General features: G+C 44.4%; 1 protein-coding gene across 8 annotated transcripts in view; it reads right to left on the bottom strand.

Annotated features, from left to right (window-relative positions):
* Window positions 1-1,412: 1,412 nt before the first annotated feature.
* The window catches only part of LOC124048389 (myosin-binding protein C, fast-type-like), a 50,349-nt gene continuing 31,206 nt past the window's right edge, over window positions 1,413-20,555 (bottom strand). For all 8 annotated transcript variants that reach the window (XM_046369125.1, XM_046369121.1, XM_046369127.1 and 5 more), the window contains 25 exons: window positions 17,895-17,963; window positions 17,454-17,602; window positions 17,034-17,151; window positions 16,450-16,498; window positions 16,240-16,299; window positions 15,623-15,792; window positions 15,336-15,468; window positions 13,479-13,603; window positions 12,675-12,780; window positions 11,709-11,872; window positions 11,277-11,442; window positions 10,929-11,035; window positions 10,718-10,747; window positions 9,169-9,311; window positions 8,687-8,951; window positions 8,349-8,537; window positions 7,908-8,042; window positions 7,261-7,428; window positions 5,612-5,700; window positions 5,065-5,260; window positions 4,601-4,740; window positions 4,080-4,239; window positions 3,758-3,894; window positions 2,194-2,380; window positions 1,413-1,527 (listed from right to left, as the gene is read on the bottom strand). In XM_046369125.1, the coding sequence (XP_046225081.1) occupies window positions 1,493-1,527; window positions 2,194-2,380; window positions 3,758-3,894; window positions 4,080-4,239; window positions 4,601-4,740; window positions 5,065-5,260; window positions 5,612-5,700; window positions 7,261-7,428; window positions 7,908-8,042; window positions 8,349-8,537; window positions 8,687-8,951; window positions 9,169-9,311; window positions 10,718-10,747; window positions 10,929-11,035; window positions 11,277-11,442; window positions 11,709-11,872; window positions 12,675-12,780; window positions 13,479-13,603; window positions 15,336-15,468; window positions 15,623-15,792; window positions 16,240-16,299; window positions 16,450-16,498; window positions 17,034-17,151; window positions 17,454-17,602; window positions 17,895-17,963 (3,290 nt within the window). In that variant the 3' untranslated portion in view covers window positions 1,413-1,492. The remainder of the gene's footprint in view (window positions 1,528-2,193; window positions 2,381-3,757; window positions 3,895-4,079; window positions 4,240-4,600; window positions 4,741-5,064; window positions 5,261-5,611; window positions 5,701-7,260; window positions 7,429-7,907; window positions 8,043-8,348; window positions 8,538-8,686; window positions 8,952-9,168; window positions 9,312-10,717; window positions 10,748-10,928; window positions 11,036-11,276; window positions 11,443-11,708; window positions 11,873-12,674; window positions 12,781-13,478; window positions 13,604-15,335; window positions 15,469-15,622; window positions 15,793-16,239; window positions 16,300-16,449; window positions 16,499-17,033; window positions 17,152-17,453; window positions 17,603-17,894; window positions 17,964-20,555) is intronic.

Here is a 20,555-nt window from a genome sequence, read left to right on the forward strand (position 1 = left end):
GCCTCACTATTGTTATTTTACTGTTGCTCCTTAATGATTTGTTACTTTTATCTCTTCCTTTTTGAAAGGTATTTTCTTAAAACTGCATTGTTGGTTAAGTAAGTAAGCAATTCACTCTAAGGTCTACACCGGTTGTATTCGGTGCATGTGACACATCACATTTGAGTTGATTTATTCAACCCCTTTGTTATGGCCAGCCTAAATAAGTTCAGGAGTAAAAATGTACTTAAAGTCACATAATAAGTCGCATGGACTCACTCTGTGTGCAATAGTAGTGTTTAACATGATTTTGAATGACTATCTCATCTCTGTACCCCACACATACAATTAGAGGTAAGGTCCCTCAGTCGATTCAACCACAACAACCAGGGAGGTTTTCCAATGCCTCGCAAAGAAGGGCACCTATTGGTAGATGGGTAAGAAATAAAAAGCAGACATGGGATATATCCCCTTGAGTATGTTGAAGTTATTAATTATGCTTTGGGTGGTGTTCCCAGTCACTACAAAGATACAGACATCCTTCCTTACTCAGTTGCCAGAGAGGAAAGAAAGTGCTCAAGAATTTCACCACCAGGCCAATGGAAACTTTAAAACAGTTACAGAGTTTAATGGCTGTGATAGGAGAAAACTGAGGATGGATCAACAACATTGTAGTAACTCTACAATACTAACCTAATTGACAGAGTGAAAAGAAGGCAGCCTTTACAGAATAGTAAAGTAAAGTATTCCAACACATGCTTCCTGTTTGCAACAAGGCATTAAATTAACACTGCAAAAAATGAGGCAAAGCAATTAACTTTTTGTCCTGAATACAAAGTATTATGTTTGGGGCAAATCCAATGCCACACATTACTGAGTACAATTCTCCATATTTTCAAACACAGTGGTGGCTGCATCATGTTATGGGTATGCTTGTAATCGTTAAAGACTGGGGAGTTTTTCAGGATAAAAAAATAAACAGAATGGAGGTAAGTACAGGCAAAATCCTAGTGGAAAACCTGGTTCAGTCTGCTTTCCACTAGACACTGGGTGATTCATTCATCTTTCAGCAGAACAATAACCTAAAACTCAAGGATACATCTACAGTGGAGTTGCTTGTCAAGGAGACAGTTAATGTTCCTGAGTGGCCGAGTTACAGCTTTGACTTCAATCTACATGGAAATCTATGGCGAGACCTGAAAATGGTTGTCTAGCAATGATCAACAACCCGATTTGATAGCGTTTGAAGCATTTTGAAAAGTATAATGGGCAAATGTTGCACTATCCAGGTGTGGAAAGCTTTTAGAGACTTGCCCAAATGTGCAACTGTAGTGAAACAAGCGTGCTGAATATTCGGATTCTATGTATTTTCTATGTACTACTCTGGTTCCACGAAAATACAAAATATGCTCAAGAGGAAATAAAGACAGCCAAAACTTCAAGTATTTTTTATTTCAACGCATGCTTCAAAACCTACTGAAACATTGTGAATGTTTTGTGAACATTCTGCAGCTCATTTCTCATCTCCGTCCTCCTTGTCCTTGAGAGCTATGAGAAGATGAGAAAATGACAGAACATTCAGGTGCTGTTCATACTGCATGGTCAATATACTTGAGGTAATGTACACCATAGAACCCAATTAAAAACGAAGACATTTAATCAATCCATCAATCATATAAAAAAAGTTGCATTTTTGAATCCATGGTGTTGTTTCCATTACAATGACTATCATTCTACGATTGTGGAAAAATATTGAATATATCTTTCCCCTCTCCCTGTTTCACTCTCCCAATCCTTTCCTCCATACCCCTCCTCTCAATCCCTCCCTCTCTCCATACTTTGTATCTCCAGCTTGCATTCCACTTTCTCTCTCTCCTTTCATCCATCCTTTTTTTCTATCCTTCCCTCCTTCCCCCGGCACCTCTCTCCATACCTCATATCTCCACATGGCACTCCCTCTCTCTCATCCCTTTCTCCCACCCTACGCCCACCATCCCTCTCCTTCCCTCCGCCCTCCCTCGCCCCACACTTCCTATCTTTAGCTTGCACTACGCCTTATCTCTCTCCAATCCCTCCCCCCTCACAACCCCTCTCTCTCTCTCTACCTCACATCGCCATCTTTCTTTTCTCCCTCAATCCGTTTCCCCATTCCTGTACTCCACCCCCCCCACTCTCCCTCCACCTCCCTTCCCCCCTTTCCCTCTCCATCCATACCTCGTACGAGCAGGGTGCACTCCACGACGTCCTCCCCCAGAGGGTTGATAGCCTTGCAGGTGAACTTGCCCCCGTCATACTGACTGGGCTTGCGGATGTTCAGGGTCAAAACCCCCTGGTTGTTCTGCATCAGGAACCGAGGGTTCTCGTCCAAGGGAATCTTATTCCTCAACCACCTGATCTTAGGCTAAGTGGGAGCCAAAGAGAGACTTGTGTCAGTGGCTTCATGACAAGTATGCGACCTTAATGGCCTTCAATGTAACACAAATCAAGGGGAAGGACTTAACAAAAATTTGGTAACACTTTATAAAAACTGTCATGAGTAAGCCATTTGAAATGCTTGTAAATGTCTAGAAATGCGTAGGTATGTACAGTGCATTCGGAAAGTATTCAGACCCCTTCCCCTTTTCCACATTTTGTTACGTTACAGACTTATTCGAAAATGGATTGGAAAAAAATGTGTTCCTCCTCAATCGACACGCCATACCCCATAATGACAAAGCGAACACAGGTTTTCAGAATTTTTTTGCAACAACAGAAATATCTTAGAGCTCCGAGACAGGATTGTTTTGAGGTACAGATCTGGGGAAAGGTATGAAAACAAAATCTGCAGCATTGAAGGTCCCTAAGAACACTGTGGCCTCCATCATTCTTAAATGGAAGAAGTTTGGAACCACCAAGACACTTCCTGGAGCTGTCTGCCCGGCCAAACTGAGCAATCGGGGAGAAGGGCCTTGGTCAGGGAGTTGACCAAGAACCCAATGGTCACTCTGACAGAGCTCCAGAGTTCCTCTGTGGAGATGGGAGAACCTTCCAGAATGACAACCATTTTTGCAGCACTCCACAAATCAGGCCTTTATGGTAGAGTGGCCAGACGGAAGCCACTCCTCATTAAAAGGCTCATGAAAGCCCTCTTGGAGTTTGCCAAAAGTCACCTAAAGGACTCTCAGACCATGAGAAACAAGTTTCTCTGGTCTGATGAAACCAAGATTGAACTTTTTGGCCTGAATGCCAAGCATCACGTCTGGAGGGAACCTGGCACCATACCTACGCTGAAACCTGGTGGTGGCAGCATCATGCTGTGGGGATGTTTTTCAGCGGCAGGGAGAGTATGAACAGAGAGGGAAATATGAACAGAGAGATCTTTGATGAAAACCTGCTCCAGCGCACTCAGGGCCTCAGACTGGGGCGAAGGTTCACCTTCCAACAGGACAGTGACCCTAAGCACACAGCCAAGACAATGCAGGAGTGGCTTTAGGACAGGTCTCTGGCTGTCCTAGAGTGGCCCAGCCAGAGCCTGGACTTGAACCTGATCAAACATCTCTGGAGAGGCCTGAAAATAACTGTGTAGCGACGCTCCCCATCCAACCTGACAGCGCTTGAGAGGATCAGCAGAGAGGAATGGGAGAAACTCCCCAAATACAGGTGTTCCAAGCTTGTAGCGTCACACCCAAGAAGACTTGAGGCTGTAATCGCTGCCAAAGGTTCTTCAACAAAGCAACCATTTCCCCTTCCCCTGCACCTACAGTTAGAGTATTCGGACTGCTTGTCCCAGAAGACATACCTTGGGGTAGCCCCTGACAGCACAGCTGATGGCGGTACTGTAGCCTGCCACCACAGACCTGTCAAGCAGGGGCTGTATGAACTTGGGGGCGCTTTGCATATCCTTCTCCTTGAATGGAGGTGGGTTGTACTCCAAGCCTGAAGGAAAGGGAGGTTATTATACAGTGAATTAATACGGAGTGGTAATGAATTAATACTGTAATGGATGTCTCTGTTAAAATACTGTAGGCATTGAAGATACTATAGGCCTTGTTGACATAAGGTATGTAAGTATGCACAGCACACACACGCACGCGCGCGCGCATACACACAGACATACCCACCTATCTTAGGTATGATGGCTGTGTCCTTGCTGAGGCAGAAATCCTCACTCCTTCCAACGAGGTTCTCGCTGTAGACGCGGAACATGTACTCATTTCCCATGATCAGGTCTGAGGCTGTGCAGTTTGTCCTCCTGTTGTGCTCGTAGATAGTGAACCATTCCTAGAGAGAGAAAGATAGAGAGAGAGAGAGAGAGAGAGAGAGAGGGAGGGGGGGGGAGAAGAGAGAGAGGAGGGGGGAGAGAGAGGGGGGGGGGGGAGAGAGAGAGGAGGGGGGGGGAGGGGTGGGGGAGAGAAAGCGAGGGTAATGAGGAGAGTGGTCAGTTGTAGTGATCTGGTGTTTCGAGTTACTTTAAGAATTCCACGGTGTCCATTACCAAATAATTTGATTTGGTTCTAGTTGCTTTTTTATTCCCATTCCCCATGCCACAAATGCACAATCCTATACAGTAGCCCATAGCTTTGCTTTGCATGCTGGGGGATGGAGTATTTGATCCCTTTGTCCCTATGCCCTCCTCTCTCACATTTGTCTTCTTGTCCGCCTTCTGTATTGTGTAACCGGTGATATCACAGTTGCCGTTGTCCTTTGGTGGCTTCCACTCCAGCGCAGCGTTGAAGCCCCAAACATCTGTGACCTTCACTACCTCGGGAGGCCCGGGTGTCTCTGATTGGACAAAAATATATTGTCTTTTTTTTTTTTTTTTAGGATGAAAAAATGGCACGATATTTACCACAGTAAGACATTACAGCGGCCTAGAGCCAGTATACTGTCGACTTCGTAGATTCGACCCCCGCGACACAACAATGCAAAAAGCCAAGCCATTTCTGGTGCTGGGGGACAACAGTAGCTACGTCAGTTCTCGGGAAGGCAGTAGCGATGCTAAATGACTTAGCCACTTCACTTATGTTCCTGGGTTGTGTTCATTAGCCATTAAACGGATGGAAGAAGGGAGAACACTTATGTCTACAATTGTCTTTCATCTCTTACCTACGATCCTGATTTCCAGAATAGCCCTGGCCTCCATGTTCTCAATCTGCAGGACCAACTCGTACTTCCCAGAGTGGGATCTCTCAGCCGAGCGGATGAACAGGATAGAGTCCACTTCGGAGTTGCGTACACTGGCAACTCGACTGTCAAACTCCTCCCCATCCTTGTACCATTGCACTTTGGGACGTGGCTTACCCTATTAGACACGAGGTAATACTTTGCTCAGAATAGGAACAAATGAAGGACAAAACAATCGCTGTCAATGACTAACTGCAGTGGTACCTGGTAAACCAACTTCACTAGATAATGGGCACCTGATAAGCTGTTCAAGCTCGTCCCAAATAGAGTGATTCTGTAGAAGTCACAGCATTCAAGATAGCTGTGGATCATACGTCATACGTAGACCGTCTTTGTTCTTAACTGACTTGCCAAGTTAAATAAAGGTTCAATAAACAAGCAGAAAATGCGACTTTAGTTCAAATAAAATCGGTGAAAATAGAAAAATATATACGAACCTTGGTTTAATGGGTAACTTTGAACAACTGACCTGGAAGGGGATGGTCAGGTTGATTTTGTCGCCCACTCTTCTAAGGTACTTCTGTCTCAAGTAGCGAGGGAGGCGGATCTTGGGCAGTTCTAATGGAGAGAGAGAGAGAGAGAGAGAGAGAGAGAGAGAGAGAGAGAGGCAGAGAGATTGGGAGAGAGAGAGAGATGGGGAGAGAGAGAGATGGGGAGAGAGAGAGATGGGGAGAGAGAGAGATGGGGAGAGAGAGAGATGGGGAGAGAGAGAGACGGGGAGAGAGAGATGGGGGGAGCGAGAGAGAGATGGGGGAGAGAGAGATGGGGAGAGAGAGAGATGGGGAGAGAGAGAGAGATGGGGAGAGAGAGAGAGAGAGATGGGGGGGAGAGAGAGATGGGGGGAGAGAGAGAGATGGGGAGAGAGAGAGATGGGGGAGAGAGAGAGATAGGGAGAGAGAGAGAGATGGGGAGCGAGAGAGAGAGATGGGGATAGAGAGAGATGGGGAGAGAGAGAGAGAGGGGAGAGAGAGAGAGAGAGATGGGGAGCGAGAGAGAGAGATGGGGAGAGAGAGAGATGGGGAGAGAGAGAGAGAGATGGGGAGAGACAGAGAGAGAGAGATGGGGAGAGAGAGAGAGAGATGGGGAGCGAGAGAGAGAGATGGGGAGAGAGAGAGATGGGGAGAGAGAGAGATAGGGAGAGAGAGAGAGATGGGGAGCGAGAGAGAGAGATGGGGATAGAGAGAGATGGGGAGAGAGAGAGATAGGGAGAGAGAGAGAGAGAGAGATGGGGAGCGAGAGAGAGATGGGGAGAGAGAGAGATGGGGAGAGAGAGAGAGAGATGGGGAGAGACAGAGAGAGAGAGATGATGGGGGGAGAGAGAGAGAGATGGGGGCGAGAGAGAGAGATGGGGAGAGAGAGAAATGGGGAGAGAGAGAGATAAGGAGAGAGAGAGAGATGGGGAGCGAGAGAGAGAGATGGGGATAGAGAGAGATGGGGAGGAGAGAGATAGGGAGAGAGAGAGAGAGAGAGAGAGAGAGAGAGAGAGAGGGAGAGAGAGAGAGAGAGGGAGAGAGAGAGAGAGAGAGAGAGAGAGAGAGAGAGAGAGATGGGGGAGAGAGAGAGAGAGAGGGAGGGGAGAGAGAGAGAGATGGGGAGCGAGAGAGAGATGGGGGAGAGAGAGAGATGGGGAGAGAGAGATGGGGGAGAGAGATGGGAAGAGAGAGAGATGGGGAGAGAGAGAGAGATGGGGGAGAGAGAGAGATGGGGAGCGAGAGAGATGGGGAGAGAGAGAGAGATGGGGAGAGAGAGAGAGATGGGGAGAGAGAGAGATGGGGAGAGAGAGAGATGGGGAGAGAGAGAGGTGGGAAGAGAGAGAGAGATGGGGAGAGAGAGAGATGGAGAGAGAGAGAGATGAGAGAGAGAGATGGGAGAGAGAGAGATGGGGAGCGAGAGAGAGAGATGGGGAGAGAGAGAGATGGGAAGAGAGAGAGATGGGGAGAGAGAGAGAGAGAGATGGGGAGAGAGAGAGAGAGAGAGATGGGGAGCGAGAGAGAGAGATGGGGGTTGTGGTTTACGTCATCCACTCCAGATTGAAGTTGAAATAAACCCAATACAATACAACAGGGCCCTGTTCAGCAGGACACACAGTCCTATTCCTACGGGCGACAGAGAACTCACCCACGATCTCGCGGATAGTGACGGGCTGGGCCAGGCCAGTAGGGGGGCTTCGTCCAGCAATGTTCACGGCCACCACTCTGAAATTGATCTTCTCCGCAGTGGGGAGATTGCGGACCGTGTAAGTCTGTCTCTCCACCAGCTCAGTGTTCGCTACCACCCACTCCGTGTCTAGGACCAAAAGAAAGGGAAACAGACTGAGGAGGAAGCGATAAATGAGTTGTGACTGTGTTATACGTAAAGGTTTGCCCATGATAAATGAGGTTTGGCAGTGATAAATGAGGTACAGTATGGCTGAGATAAATAGGTTTTGACAGTGTGATAAATGAGGTTTGACCTTGAACTAGGTACGACAGTTATGAACGGGGTTTGACAGTGATGAATGAGGTTTGACAGTGATAAATTTGATTTGACAAAGATATACAACGTTTGACAATGATAGACTATGGCGTTTGACACAGGGCGTAGGAAACTGACCGTTTGGGTAGCTATGTTACCACAACTTGTAATACACAACAAATGACTGTTTTTGGACAACATTCATTTCATGCCATTGTTGAACTGACACAAATCTGTGTTTAGACACAGCTAGGCCTAATTAAATTCCCATTTAAAAGGGATAACGGTCTTATTTTGTCTCACACCCTCACCTCCCTCCTTGCAGTATTCAATAACGTATCCGTCCAGGCCTCCGGCACCGATCTTCTCAGGGGCCAGCCACTTCAGGGTGCATGTGGTGTCTGTGACATCATGCACCTTGAGGCCCAGAGGCTCACTGGTTGCAGCTGTGGTGGGAAGAGAAGGAGACAAAAGACGCGGAGGGAGGTACGAGACAGATACAGGGACAGAAAGAGAGAGAGAGAGAGAGAGAGAGAGAGAGAGAGAGAGAGAGAGAGAGAGAGAGAGAGAGAGAGAGAGAGAGAGAGAGAGAGAGAGAGAGAGAGAGAGAGAAAGACAGAGGGGAAAAAATAGGGTGAAAAAGAAAGAAGACACAACAGACAGAGGCAGTGAGGGAGACAAAACTACTGAAAGTGAAGGTTGACAATACAGAGCAATCCAGAATTATGAGATCCGTTTGAGACTCCACCCACCGATGGGCATGAAGGGTTTGGAATTGAGGCTGGGCTGGGACATGCCAATGCCGTTGACGGCGTACACTCTCATCTCGTAGAGCACGCCCTCAATCATCCTCTTGGCTTCGTATGTCACCCCCTCGTACACGTCAAAGTTGAGCTTCGTCCACCTGGTGGAGCCCTTCTTCTTCCTCTCCATGAGATAGCCTGAACGAGAGAAAGAGGAAGAGAATGAGTGACCCATCCATCCATCCATCCATCCATCCATCCATCCATCCATCCACCTACTACATTGTTCTGTTACTAAAAGGGTTTACTCATGTTTTTAACATGAAAGTATTTCAGAATTTATAAACCTGTGACTGGTGCGCCTCCGTCGAACTTGGGTGGCTCCCAGACCATGGTGGCACAGTCTTCTCCCACCGAGGTACACTTTACATTCTCAGGGCAGTCAGGCACATCAACAATCTTGACCAACAGATGAGCCTTGTCCTCTCCGGCAGGGTTGGTGACAATGATGGTGTAGTTGCCCTCATCCTCTCTCTCTGCCCCCTCTATGATGAAGCAGCTCAGGTCCTTCCGGTTCTCCGTCCTCACACGCCCCTCCACAGCTGTGATTGCCTAAGAGACGAGAAATCAAAACACGCCCACGAGCAAAAGTATGTTAGCCTGAAAATAAGGTGTGTTTGGTTTCATGAACATGTAAGTTGATTAAATCTATATCATAACTGTATAGACATGTGAACCATACCGGAAACACTCAAGACAAAATTTGAGTTAAAGAATTAGCAACTGACTTCCACACATATTTATATGAATTACTTTAGGAAGTGCCTACCGTGTCTCCCTTTGCCCAGACGACAGTGGGAGGAGGCTCTCCAGAGATCTCCACGTCCAGGCGCAGCTTGTTGCCAGCCACCACAATGATGGTGTTCTGGGAAACCATGTTGCCGGTGGTGTCTAGATGGATCTTGGGTGGGTCTTTATACAGAAGGCAAATAATGGTGTGAATGTAAATGTACATGTTAGATTATTATATCTACAGTATATTGATAATGAATGTACACACACACACACATACGTACATACGTACATACATATACACAGTGCATTCGGAAAGTATTCAGACCCCTTGACTTTTACCACATTTCGAGACAGGATTGTGTCAAAGAACAGATCTGGGGAAGGGCGCCAAAACATTTCTGCAACATTGAAGGTCCCCAAGAACACAGTGGTCTCCATCATTTATTAATGGGAGAAGTTTGGAACCACCAAGACACGTCGTAGAACTGGCCGCTTGACCAAACTGAGCAGTCGAGGGCTTGGCAAGTGGCCAAGAACACGACAGAGCTCCAGAGTTCCTCCGTGGAGATGGGAGAACCTTCCAGAAGGGCAACCATGTCTGCAGCACTCTACTAATTAGGCCTTTATGGTTGAGTGGCTGGATGGAAGCCATTCCTCAGTAAAAGACACATGACAGCCTGATTGGAATTTGCCAAAAGGCACCTAAAGAGTCAGACCATGAGAAACAAGATTATATGGTCTGATAAAACCAAGATTGAACTAATTGGATTGAATGCCAAGCGTCACGTCTGGAGTAAACCTGGCACCATCCCTACGCTGAAGCCTGGTGGTGGCAGCATCATGCTGTGGGGATGTTTTTCAGCAGCAGGGACTGGGAGACTAGTCAGGATCGAGGGAAAGATGAATAGAGCAAAGTACAGAGCGATCCTTGATGAAAACCTGCTCCAGAGCGCTCAGGACCTCAGACTGGGGCGAAGGTTCACCTTCCAACAGGACAACGACTCTAAGCAGACAGCCAAGACAACGGAGTGGCTTCGGGCAAGTCTCTGAATTTCCTTGAGTGGTCCAGCCAGAGCCCGGACTTGAACCTGATCGAACATCTTTGGAGAGACCTAAACAATAGCTGTGAAGCGACGCTACCCATCCAACCTGACAGAGCTTGAGAGGATCTGCAAAGAAGAATGGGAGGAACTCCCCAAATACAGGTGTTCCAAGCGTGTAGTGTCGTACCCAAGAAGACTCGAGGCTGTAATCTCTGACAAAGGTGCTTCAACAAAGTCCTGAGTAAAGGGTCTGAATACTTATGTAAATATCATATTTCAGTTTTGTATTTTCAATACATTTGCAAACATTTAAAAAAGCATGTTTTTGCTTTGTCATTATGGGGTATTTTGTGTAGATTGATGAAGAATTAAAAAAAAAGATTTAATCAATTTTAGAATAAGGCTGTAACCTAACAAAAAATTTAAAAAGTCAAGGGGTCTGAATACCTTCCGAATGCACTGTACATTGATATATTGCATATATTGATGTGAATCAATATTTATGGCATTATGTTTATAGCAGTAATTTAGAAAACCTACCTTGGCGGGGGACATAGTCGATCTTAATTTCTGTTGAAAGGAAGACAAAATGGATTTATTCATATGTGACTAGAACTGATGTTAAGGGACTTTATTTCCATTTAAACAGTATGTATAGGCATGATGTACATTTCTCCAAAGTTGGTGAATTTGACATTTAAAAAAAATATATATAGATATTTTTCTCATCTTTTCTCTCTCTTGCTCTTACCCAGGAAGTTGAGTTTGGCGGACAGTGAGAGGGCATATCCGTCTGGGATAAACGTATAGTCTCCAGCGTCCTCGGGCTTGACGTCGTCTATGGTAAGCCGATGAATTCTAAAACACATTGAGGATGAGGAAGCTGCTCATGAATTGTGCCACATTCTAGTTCAATAGAGAATTACACAGTCACAGCTCCTCGTCATTCTAGAATACAATACATGCTGAAAATAAAAGACAGACAGTCCACGTGGTTACATATGACCATAACATATTCTGTCGGCAAAACATAATCAGAAGTTGATACAAAAACATAATTACAATCTAAAGTCACTTGACACGTAACATGGGCCCGTACCTTCCGATGTGGGTCAGCTTGATGTGACTGCTGGGCACCACCTCCACGCCATCTTTGAGCCATTTCCCTGTCACCTTCTCATCAGACACCTCACACTTGAACATGGCCTGTTCCTCGGCCTTCACCGTCAGGTCAGCGATGTTCTGCAACACCTCCAGTTCTTTCTCTGGAGGGGCGGGGGGGCAATAGGGAGAGGAAAGAGTGAGAGAGACAGGGATAGAGAGGAAAGCGAGAGGAACGAAAGAGAATGCGGAGAGAGAGAGACAGGGAGAGAGGGAGAGGGAGAAGTGAGTGGATACCCAAACTAGCATACCTACAAGTGTTTGTCCACAGCACTACAGCAAAAATCCACCGCAGATATAGAACTGAATTTGAATCACCGCGACGACTGGAAAATATGTCTCATCTTTTCCCTAGAACAAAGAATGGTACCTTCAACTTCCAGCTCTCCTTTGGTTCGCCCGCCGTTGGTGAAGCACCAGTACATCCCAATGTCATCCAGCGAAGCCTCTTGGATGATGAGCATGTGCTTCAATCCGTCCTTCTTAAAGCGGTACTTATGGGAGTCCCTGGAGAGTTCTTGGTCCTCAAACATCCTGAGGAGTGAGAGTAGGTGACACGGAAACACCTGAGTGAATTGTGCAGACACCGGGAACATAAAAATGGTTCAGGCCTTCCAAGCTGAACTTTACTTTTGTCATGTTTTGTCTTATATTGTCTTGTCATTATGCTTTCCCTTCTGTTCGTTTCCCCCTGCTGGTCTTATTAGGTTCGTTCCCTTTTTCTATCCCTCTCTCTCCCCCTCCCTCTCTCTCCTCTCTCTATCGTTCCGTTCCTGCTCCCAGCTGTTCCTCATTCTCCTACTCACTCATTTAGTCTTTTCACACCTGTTCCCTATCTTGTCCTCTGATTAGAGTCCCTATTTCTCCCCTTGTTTTCCGTTTCTGTCCTGTCGGATCCTTGTATGATGTTCGCCGTGCTGTGTCTTTGTCTCGCCCTGTCGTGTCTTGTTTCCCTCAGATGCTGCGTGTGAGCAGGTGTCTGAGTCTGCTACGGTCGGTGCCTTCCCGAGGCAACCTACAGTTAATGGTCGAGTCTCCAGTCTGTCCTCGTCACTATGAGTGGAATTAAGTTTTTTATGTTTTGTTTTCTGCTCTGATTGTCCAGGAGTATTGCTTATATCCTTTACTGGAATAAAGACTCTGTTTTCGCCAAGTCGCTTTTGGGTCCTCATTCATCTGCATAACAACTTTCCTTCTTTTTTAAACTTTGAGGTCAGTACTATAAAGCATCCATTTTTTACTACACCGTTTCTTAGTTAACGCCATGTAAAATACCATAAAGATACCGGATTAAAGGGGACTGTCAAATAAAGCATTACTGGAAGTTTTTACTGACCAGTTAACGTGTGCTCCCTCCACAGACACCTCCACCTCGAACTCCACCCTCTCTCCCACCACCACGTGGTAGTCATCCAGCAGCTTGGTGATGGTGACCGGGGGCTCTGGAGAGGACGACAGCAAGAAGACACCATTTTCATGTTCCTTAACACTGGGACATTATTGTAAGTGCAGTGTAAAAAACATTGTGTTTGTTACTTGGTACATTGGCTACACGGTGGCCCTCAGGGGGTACAAAGTCGTTTTCGAAAAATGTGTGAATGTGTGAAATATTTTTTGTAATATATATATATTTTTTTACATGATTCCAAATCTTTTTTTTTTGTTTGATGATTATTGTCGTTATATGGATACTTGGATGTTTCTGATGGTCAAGGTTGAATTGCAAAAAAAAAAAAGATTACTATGTAAATGGGAGTCATCTGGTTAAATAAAGGACACATGGGTAACATTACAATAAAGGTACACTTTATGCTACATGGCATCAGCAAATCACAACTCCACACTCTTAGAAAAAAAGGGGTTCCAAAAGGGTTCTTCGAGCGGCCCCCATAGGAGAACCCTTTGAAGAACCCTTTTTGGTTTCAGGTAGAACCCTTTATGGTTTCAGATAGAACCATTTTGGGTTCCATGTCCAACCCTCTGTGGGAAGGGTTTTTACATGGAACCAAAAGTAATTCAACCTGGAACCAAAAAGTGCTCTTCAAAGGGTTCTCCTACGGGGACAGTCGAAGAACCCTTTTAGGTTCTCGATAGTCGTTTTTTCTCTCTAAGAGTGTAGACGAGTGAGAAGAAGGCGTACCTTTGACAAACACCTCTGTGAAGGACTTCTCTTCCCCAATCACACACTCGTACGCAGCGTCGTCAGCCAGGCTACACTTGTTGATGGTGAGCGTCCTGATGTTGCCAATTGATTCTATGATGTACCTGGTGCACAGATAGACAAACGGACACACGGACAAAACGGATGAACAGTTCTAACGGTTTAACATTCTCCGAAAGCCCGTTTATAAGACGTGTATGAGCAGCATGTCAACTTGAATAAAATGGCAATCTACAGTTTTCCGAAAGTGATTGACCTGTCATTTGTTTAGAAGAACTAACGCATGGGTTATTTTAGTCTTCTAAAGTTGTTGCTGCAGTAAATCTCATAGTTCATACTGGGGATAGACAAAAAAGTAAATAAAAGTTTAAAAAAGAAAGAATAGAAGAGTGTTAAGTTAAGGGTTAGCTAAGAGTACTAAGTAATCAGAGGTGAAGTACAGTAAAGGCTACCAAACTGTCACGAGGCCACAAGTAAACAACTATGGCCATTAAATTAAGACTTGTCCATGATAATGATTCAGACCTGACTTTGTACATGAGCAAGGATTTTTCTGAATAGAAGACATTTTGCAGGCAGCCCAAGTGTTTTTTTCGGGCTGCTTAAGTCCATACAGTTTTTTAGTGTGAACTTAAACGACTAATCAGATACAAAGTATGTAGAAAAGATAATGGACCAATCCATTTTGTATTTTTTATAATAGAATCTTTCAGAACTAACAATCACCAAAATAAAGGTAAAAAAAAAAAATGAATTCAGCCGAATTGATTTTGTTAATATGTTTGAGCAAAAGAACACAGCATTAGCCATGGCAAAATGCATAGAATTTCAGGAAATTCACTTTAAAACTGCAGCATTTTTCTCTCAGCTCCATTGAGAAATGTGTAGAATTGCAGGATTTAGTGGCTTAAAAATGCAAAAAATAATCTCTACACTGCCAAGATGGGGGGCTTCAAAAATTGTAGCAAACTTTTTCTGATAATTTTTTTTTTTTTTAAACATGAGGAGTTTATGCGCAGGGAATTATATGACCTGTCAACGTGATTTGCTGGCCACCGAGAAGCTGATTATGGCTTCCTAGAAATAAAATGTGTTGATGGCAGCGCAATTTAGAATGATGGAGTTGCGGAGAGATAATTTTAGAGAGCTATTTTCCAGCGCTGCCGGTCAAGCCTAGGAGACGTGGAGAACACCAGCTTAGCTTGCGGTAAATCAGATAGGGCCAACTGTGCAATTAATCACATATCTGGCATTGCTACAGAGAGAGAGGACTCTGCTCTACCAATGCATTCCAGAGAGAAGACAAAAATAGATAGGCCTACATTGCCTTTTGATGGAGATTGTTCAATGGAAGGCGTACAAAACGTCTTTTCAAAACAAATATCTTGTTGACTGAATATGCCAAGAGGAAAGTAAACAAACAACCTGGTGAGTTTGCTTTTTGTGTTTTGCGTTAAGTCACGTTAACTCGTTACTAGGACACAGTCACATAGCCTATAGCTTCCTCACGTACGTAAGTGGACTTTAAAAAAAAATCTATTTTGTAAATCTCCGTTAGTGGCCATCTCCATGAATAGCCTCTGCACTTCTTTCGCTTCCCTTTGCTAGTATTACGTCAGTAAGTTATGGCCATATCGTAACAAGGAGATGCACGTGATTCGCTTATTGACATCAGTCAAAGGTTCCAGCTACGCCGTCATTTCTCAAGTTGGGGTTCGGCCCTCAGTCCTGATATGTTCTAACCATAATGGCCCTCAACGAGCCTCAGCCTCCCAGTAGCCTCTTCTAGGATGTGTGTGTGTTTGATGGTGGGTGTGTCTGTATTTGTGTGTTTACTTGGCTGATGGTTTGATCTCCTGGCCGTTCTTCAACCATTTGACCTGGGCATTTGGGTCAACCACTTCCACCTGCAGTACGATTTTCTTGCCCTTATCCACAGAGTAGGCAGACTCCATTCTCTTTAGGAAAGCTGCAGGGCGAAACAGAGAGCATGACATTGGGTACAGTTGTTGTAAGATTGGCAAGGTACTACCGTTTGTTTAATAACTCGGAGAAGCTTTTTGTTTTTGGTAATCATAAGAAAGTGAAGACAAATATAATAATATTTCCCCTCTCCATCTTACCGTCGCTGTGCTTGGGTTCAACCGTCTTCATCTTCTTCAGACGCTTGAGCAGACCCCTCAGGTCTGTAATGCCGTACTCAAAAGCAATCTTCTCATACTCGCTGGGTTGAGCGTTCTTCAGGATGTCCCACACGTCTGCCTTCTCCTCGTCTACGACTGGCTTCTTCTTCCTGTGGGTGAAAGACGGAAGGATGAGGCAGGGAAGGAGGAAAGAGGGCCCCGAGATGAAGAGAGAGGACAAAGGGAGGGGCTACCTAGTCAACGATACAAAAATCTAGCAAATCAATGGTCAGTCGACTCTCAGTTTCAAGTGAATGACTCGTTCCAGCACGTTCTATCATACTATCCAATCAACTTTGTACTCGTAATCTAAAGGATAGGCTACATGAAGGACTGTACTGTACACTGCAAATGGATGTAGCATTAAAAAATGACACAGCTAAAAACAATAGTAATGTAATCATGTATGCATTTTTGATCCCTGGAATGTGGTCGGTGATCCCTGGTCGCTGGAATGTGGTCGGTGAGCCCTGGTCGCTGGAATGTGGTCGGTGATCCCTGATCCCTTGTACTCTATGTGATCCCTACATATGGCACACAATGTAAACAGTGCTCACTTCTTGGTAGCTTTCAGCAAAGCACTGAAATCCAAACTGCCTTCATCCTCTCCAGCATCCCTAATTAGAGAAAGACAGTGCACAAAATATATACTGTCATTCTAGATTAAGCAAACACATTACGGATAGCGCTCAATCATACACGTACACAGGTGTGCACGCACACACAAAGAAATACTAATGAGCTCCGACATGAATACAAATGCTTACGTTCTTTTGAATGCGGCCATAATATCATGTTCCTCCTCAGTATGCACAGCTGGAATAAGAGGGATTGCATAAAGAACACATATGGGTTACAGTTGCGTGCACCTAAACTGATTACACATTTACATTTGAGTCATTCAGCAGACGCCCTTATTCAGAGCGACTTACAGGAGCAATTAGGGTTAAATGCCGCGCTCAACGACAGATTTTTCACCTATTCGGTTTGGCGTTTCGAAGCAGCAACCTTTCGGTTACTTGCCCAACGCTATTAACGGCTAGGCTACCTGCCACACTTGTAATAACCCCTATCTTATGTTAAGCACCTTTGATTGTGCATTGCAACCTTTGATTGCCCCTTGAGGCAGTGGTTCTCAAACCTCTTCCTGAAAACCCCCAGTTGTTCCATGTATTTCATCCATTTCAAAGGTAGCACACTTAATGACTCAACTCATCATCAAGCCTTTATAGATGAATCAGATATGATGGTAGTTCAGGGATACAAAATATATTGGGGGTCCCCGAGGAGAGGTTTGAGAACCACTGCCTTAAGGGGGCAGTGGTCAGTGTTCCTAAAATGTCCCACTCACCCTCCACGGAGATGTCAAAAGCGCTGCTGTCGCACTTGTCTTTGGAGGTGACCTCACACCTGTAGGCCCCAGCGTCACCAGGGACCACCTTGATTATCTTCATGTCCCAGGTGTAGATCTAAGTGGAGTAGAACATTTAAGTGTGTGTGTGTGTGTGTGTGTGTGTGTGTGTGTGTGTGTGTGTGTGTGTGTGTGTGTGTGTGTGTGTGTGTGTGTGTGTGTGTGTGTGTGTGTGTGTGTGTGTGTGTGTGTGTGTGTGTGTGTGTGTGTGTGTGTGTGTGTGTGTGTGTGTGTGAGTGTGTGTGTGAGAGTGAGAGTGAGTGAGAGAGAGAGAGGGGGGGGGATTGGTGATGCATAGAACAATCCCTCACTTCTGTCCTCCACTCATCCAGCCAACCCCACCCACTTCCATAGACGTACCTTTGTGGCTCTGTCAAAAGTCTCTTTGAACTGCATGTGTTTTCCTGCTTTGCTGCCCAGGTCCAGCCACTTCCCCTTCAGCCATTTAATGGTTGGTTTCCTTGATAGTGTAGTAGAGTCCACTTTGGCAGTAAACACAATGTCCGTACCTGCCATTCACAATCAACACTCAGAAAGCCAGTAAAGGAATAGAATTTGACCATTTTCTATTTGTATGTGTTCCTATACCAAAGTTCCTACAGTACAGCTGAATTGTGTAAACTTCAGGTCAACGGGTTGGTAAAGTACATGACAGAATTAGGCCTACTGTAGTATTCATATACAGCAAATAACTACTCAGTTTAACAATACCCTACGTGAATTCAAAGTAGTAAGATAAATTGGTATTTGCATGCTAGGATGTAGCTAGTATTAGTCAACTGCCAGTGTTGTTTGTATAACCTGTTATGGCGACCGTAGTCTCAGGGTGCTGAAGAAACAGTCCTGTAATCTCCTGCGACTGATGGACCCCTGAGGGGTGTGAGGGTAGAGATGAGAACACACTTCCAAACACACACACATTAACGCACAGATGTAGGATCTTAACTTGATCACTCTTTTGTTGCTGAGAATTGTCCTGCTCCTGCACAGCAGGAAATGCATACTTGTAGTGCATTTGAGTTTTAAAAAGGCTTCCGTAGTTTGCAATTTCCACTGAAATATCAGAATTTATTTGCCCTAACGAAAACTGTATCAACCCCTATACAAATGTCAATTTAGTATAATCCCCATAATAATTCACATTTCCTGTTGCTGCAGGATTATCTTCCTGCTGTAGAGAACGCATTAAGATCCTACTATCAGTCAAAAGTTTTTGAACACCTACCCATTCAAGGGTTTTTCTTTATTTTTTACTATTTTCTACATTGTAGAATAATAGTGAAGACATCAAAACTATGAAATAACACACATGGAATCATGTAGAACCAAAAAAAGTGTTAAACAAATCAAAATGTATTTTATATTTAAGATTCTTCAAAGTTGTATTTGCCTTGATGACAGCTTTCCACACTCTTGGCATTCTCTCAACCAGCTTCATGAGATGGTCACCTGGAATGCGTTTCAATTAACAGGTTTCAATTTCTTTCCTTCTTAATGTGTTTGAGCAAATCAGTTGTGTTGTGACAAGGTGTGTGTGTGTGTGGGTGGGGGGTGGGTGGGTGGTTATACAGACGATAGCCCTTTTTAGTAAAAGACCAAGTCCATATTATGTCAAGAGCAGGTCAAATATAACGCCTTTTGGTTACTACAGGATTCCATATGTGTTATTTCATAGTTTTGATGTCTTCACTATTACTCTACAACGTAGAAAATAGTACAAACAAAGAAAAACCTTTGAATGAGTAGGTGTTGAAAAACTTTTGACAGGTAGTGTACAAATTTTAACAATCATAACAAAGAGAGGTTTTGATGAGCACTTATGAGTCACACAAGGAAGCAAGCACAAGGAAACAACCTGGTCTCACACCTTTTTTTACGTAACATATGCATGTTCTGAACAATCATAACACACATTTTTTGATGAGCGCCAATCCCTTGTTTGGATACATCTTGTAACATACACACATCCACATACATACACACATCCACATACATACATACACACATCCACATACATACACACATCCACATACATACATACACACATCCACATACATACACACATCCACATACATACACACATCCACATACACACACACATCCACATACATACACACATCCACATACATACACACATCCACATACACACACACATCCACATACACACACACATCCACATACATACACACATCCACATACATACACACATCCACATACATACATACACACATCCACATACATACACACATCCACATACATACACACATCCACATACACACACACATCCACATACATACACACATCCACATACATACACACATCCACATACACACACACATCCACATACACACACACATCCACATACATACACACATCCACATACATACACACATACACACACACATCCACATACACACACACATCCACATACACACACACATCCAGAAAGCTCATAATACTGTAAACCCATATTAACTGTGCAGAAATGTTACCAGAATAACCAATAGCACTGAAACAATTGTGAAAATCAAGTCATAAAATCAAGATACTGGACTGGTATCTTTCGACCATAACAGACAATGGAGGAAAGGTTTCTTGTACCGTTTGACTTCTCATCTTGCTGGTTCTGCTAGGGTCTCTAAATTAAGTAAAACAGTTGATTTATTACTATTAACAGATTCACCATTTCACAACTTCCAGAATTAGAATGCTATTCGCTGAAGTCGTCAAGATATTTGTCATCAAGATCTATGATTCCCCCCCCCCCCCCACACACACACAACTATTTGAGCAATTGAGTGTGCAGGTAGGCTACTTTACTACAATATTACAAAAAGTTGGTAACACTTTATAATAGTGGTGGGCACCAATATCGATAATTCAGTATGATATCGATATCATTGGATATCGATGTGAGCAAGGCATATGGTGATATCTGTTTATCCTTAAGCAATAAGGTCCAAAGGGTGTGGTGTATGGCCAATATACAGAACCACTGCTAAGGATTGCTCTTAGGCACAGTACAAAGCGGAAGGCCTGGACACAACCCTTAGCCATGGTGTATTGGCCATATACCACAAAACCCAGAGGTGCCTTATTGCTACCAACATATTGAAACAATAACTAACATATTTTCATTACAAACTTGATTTTGGAAAGGTAAATTCATACTATTTCACCCTTCCACCGGAGGACATCGTGTGGGATGAAAATCTGGTTGCAATCAAATCGATGTTGCTATGCAGGCAGGCTAACCTTTCATCTGTGGGCTAACCTTCTCGTCACTTGCTAGCTAGCCATCAACCTGCTAGTTGCCTCTGCAGCTGAAATGACAGCAAAAAGCAGCTTCCCTTTTTGTTTGTCCATTATAATGATGCTGATGCATTATTTCGCCTGGGTCTGGTCAGAAAAGTTGCTGGTTCATCAGGACATCATTCCCTCTCTATGGTAAGATGCAGGGGG

The sequence above is a fragment of the Oncorhynchus gorbuscha genome, linkage group LG11, assembly GCF_021184085.1.
Source record: "Oncorhynchus gorbuscha isolate QuinsamMale2020 ecotype Even-year linkage group LG11, OgorEven_v1.0, whole genome shotgun sequence".
NCBI lineage: Eukaryota > Metazoa > Chordata > Actinopteri > Salmoniformes > Salmonidae > Oncorhynchus > Oncorhynchus gorbuscha.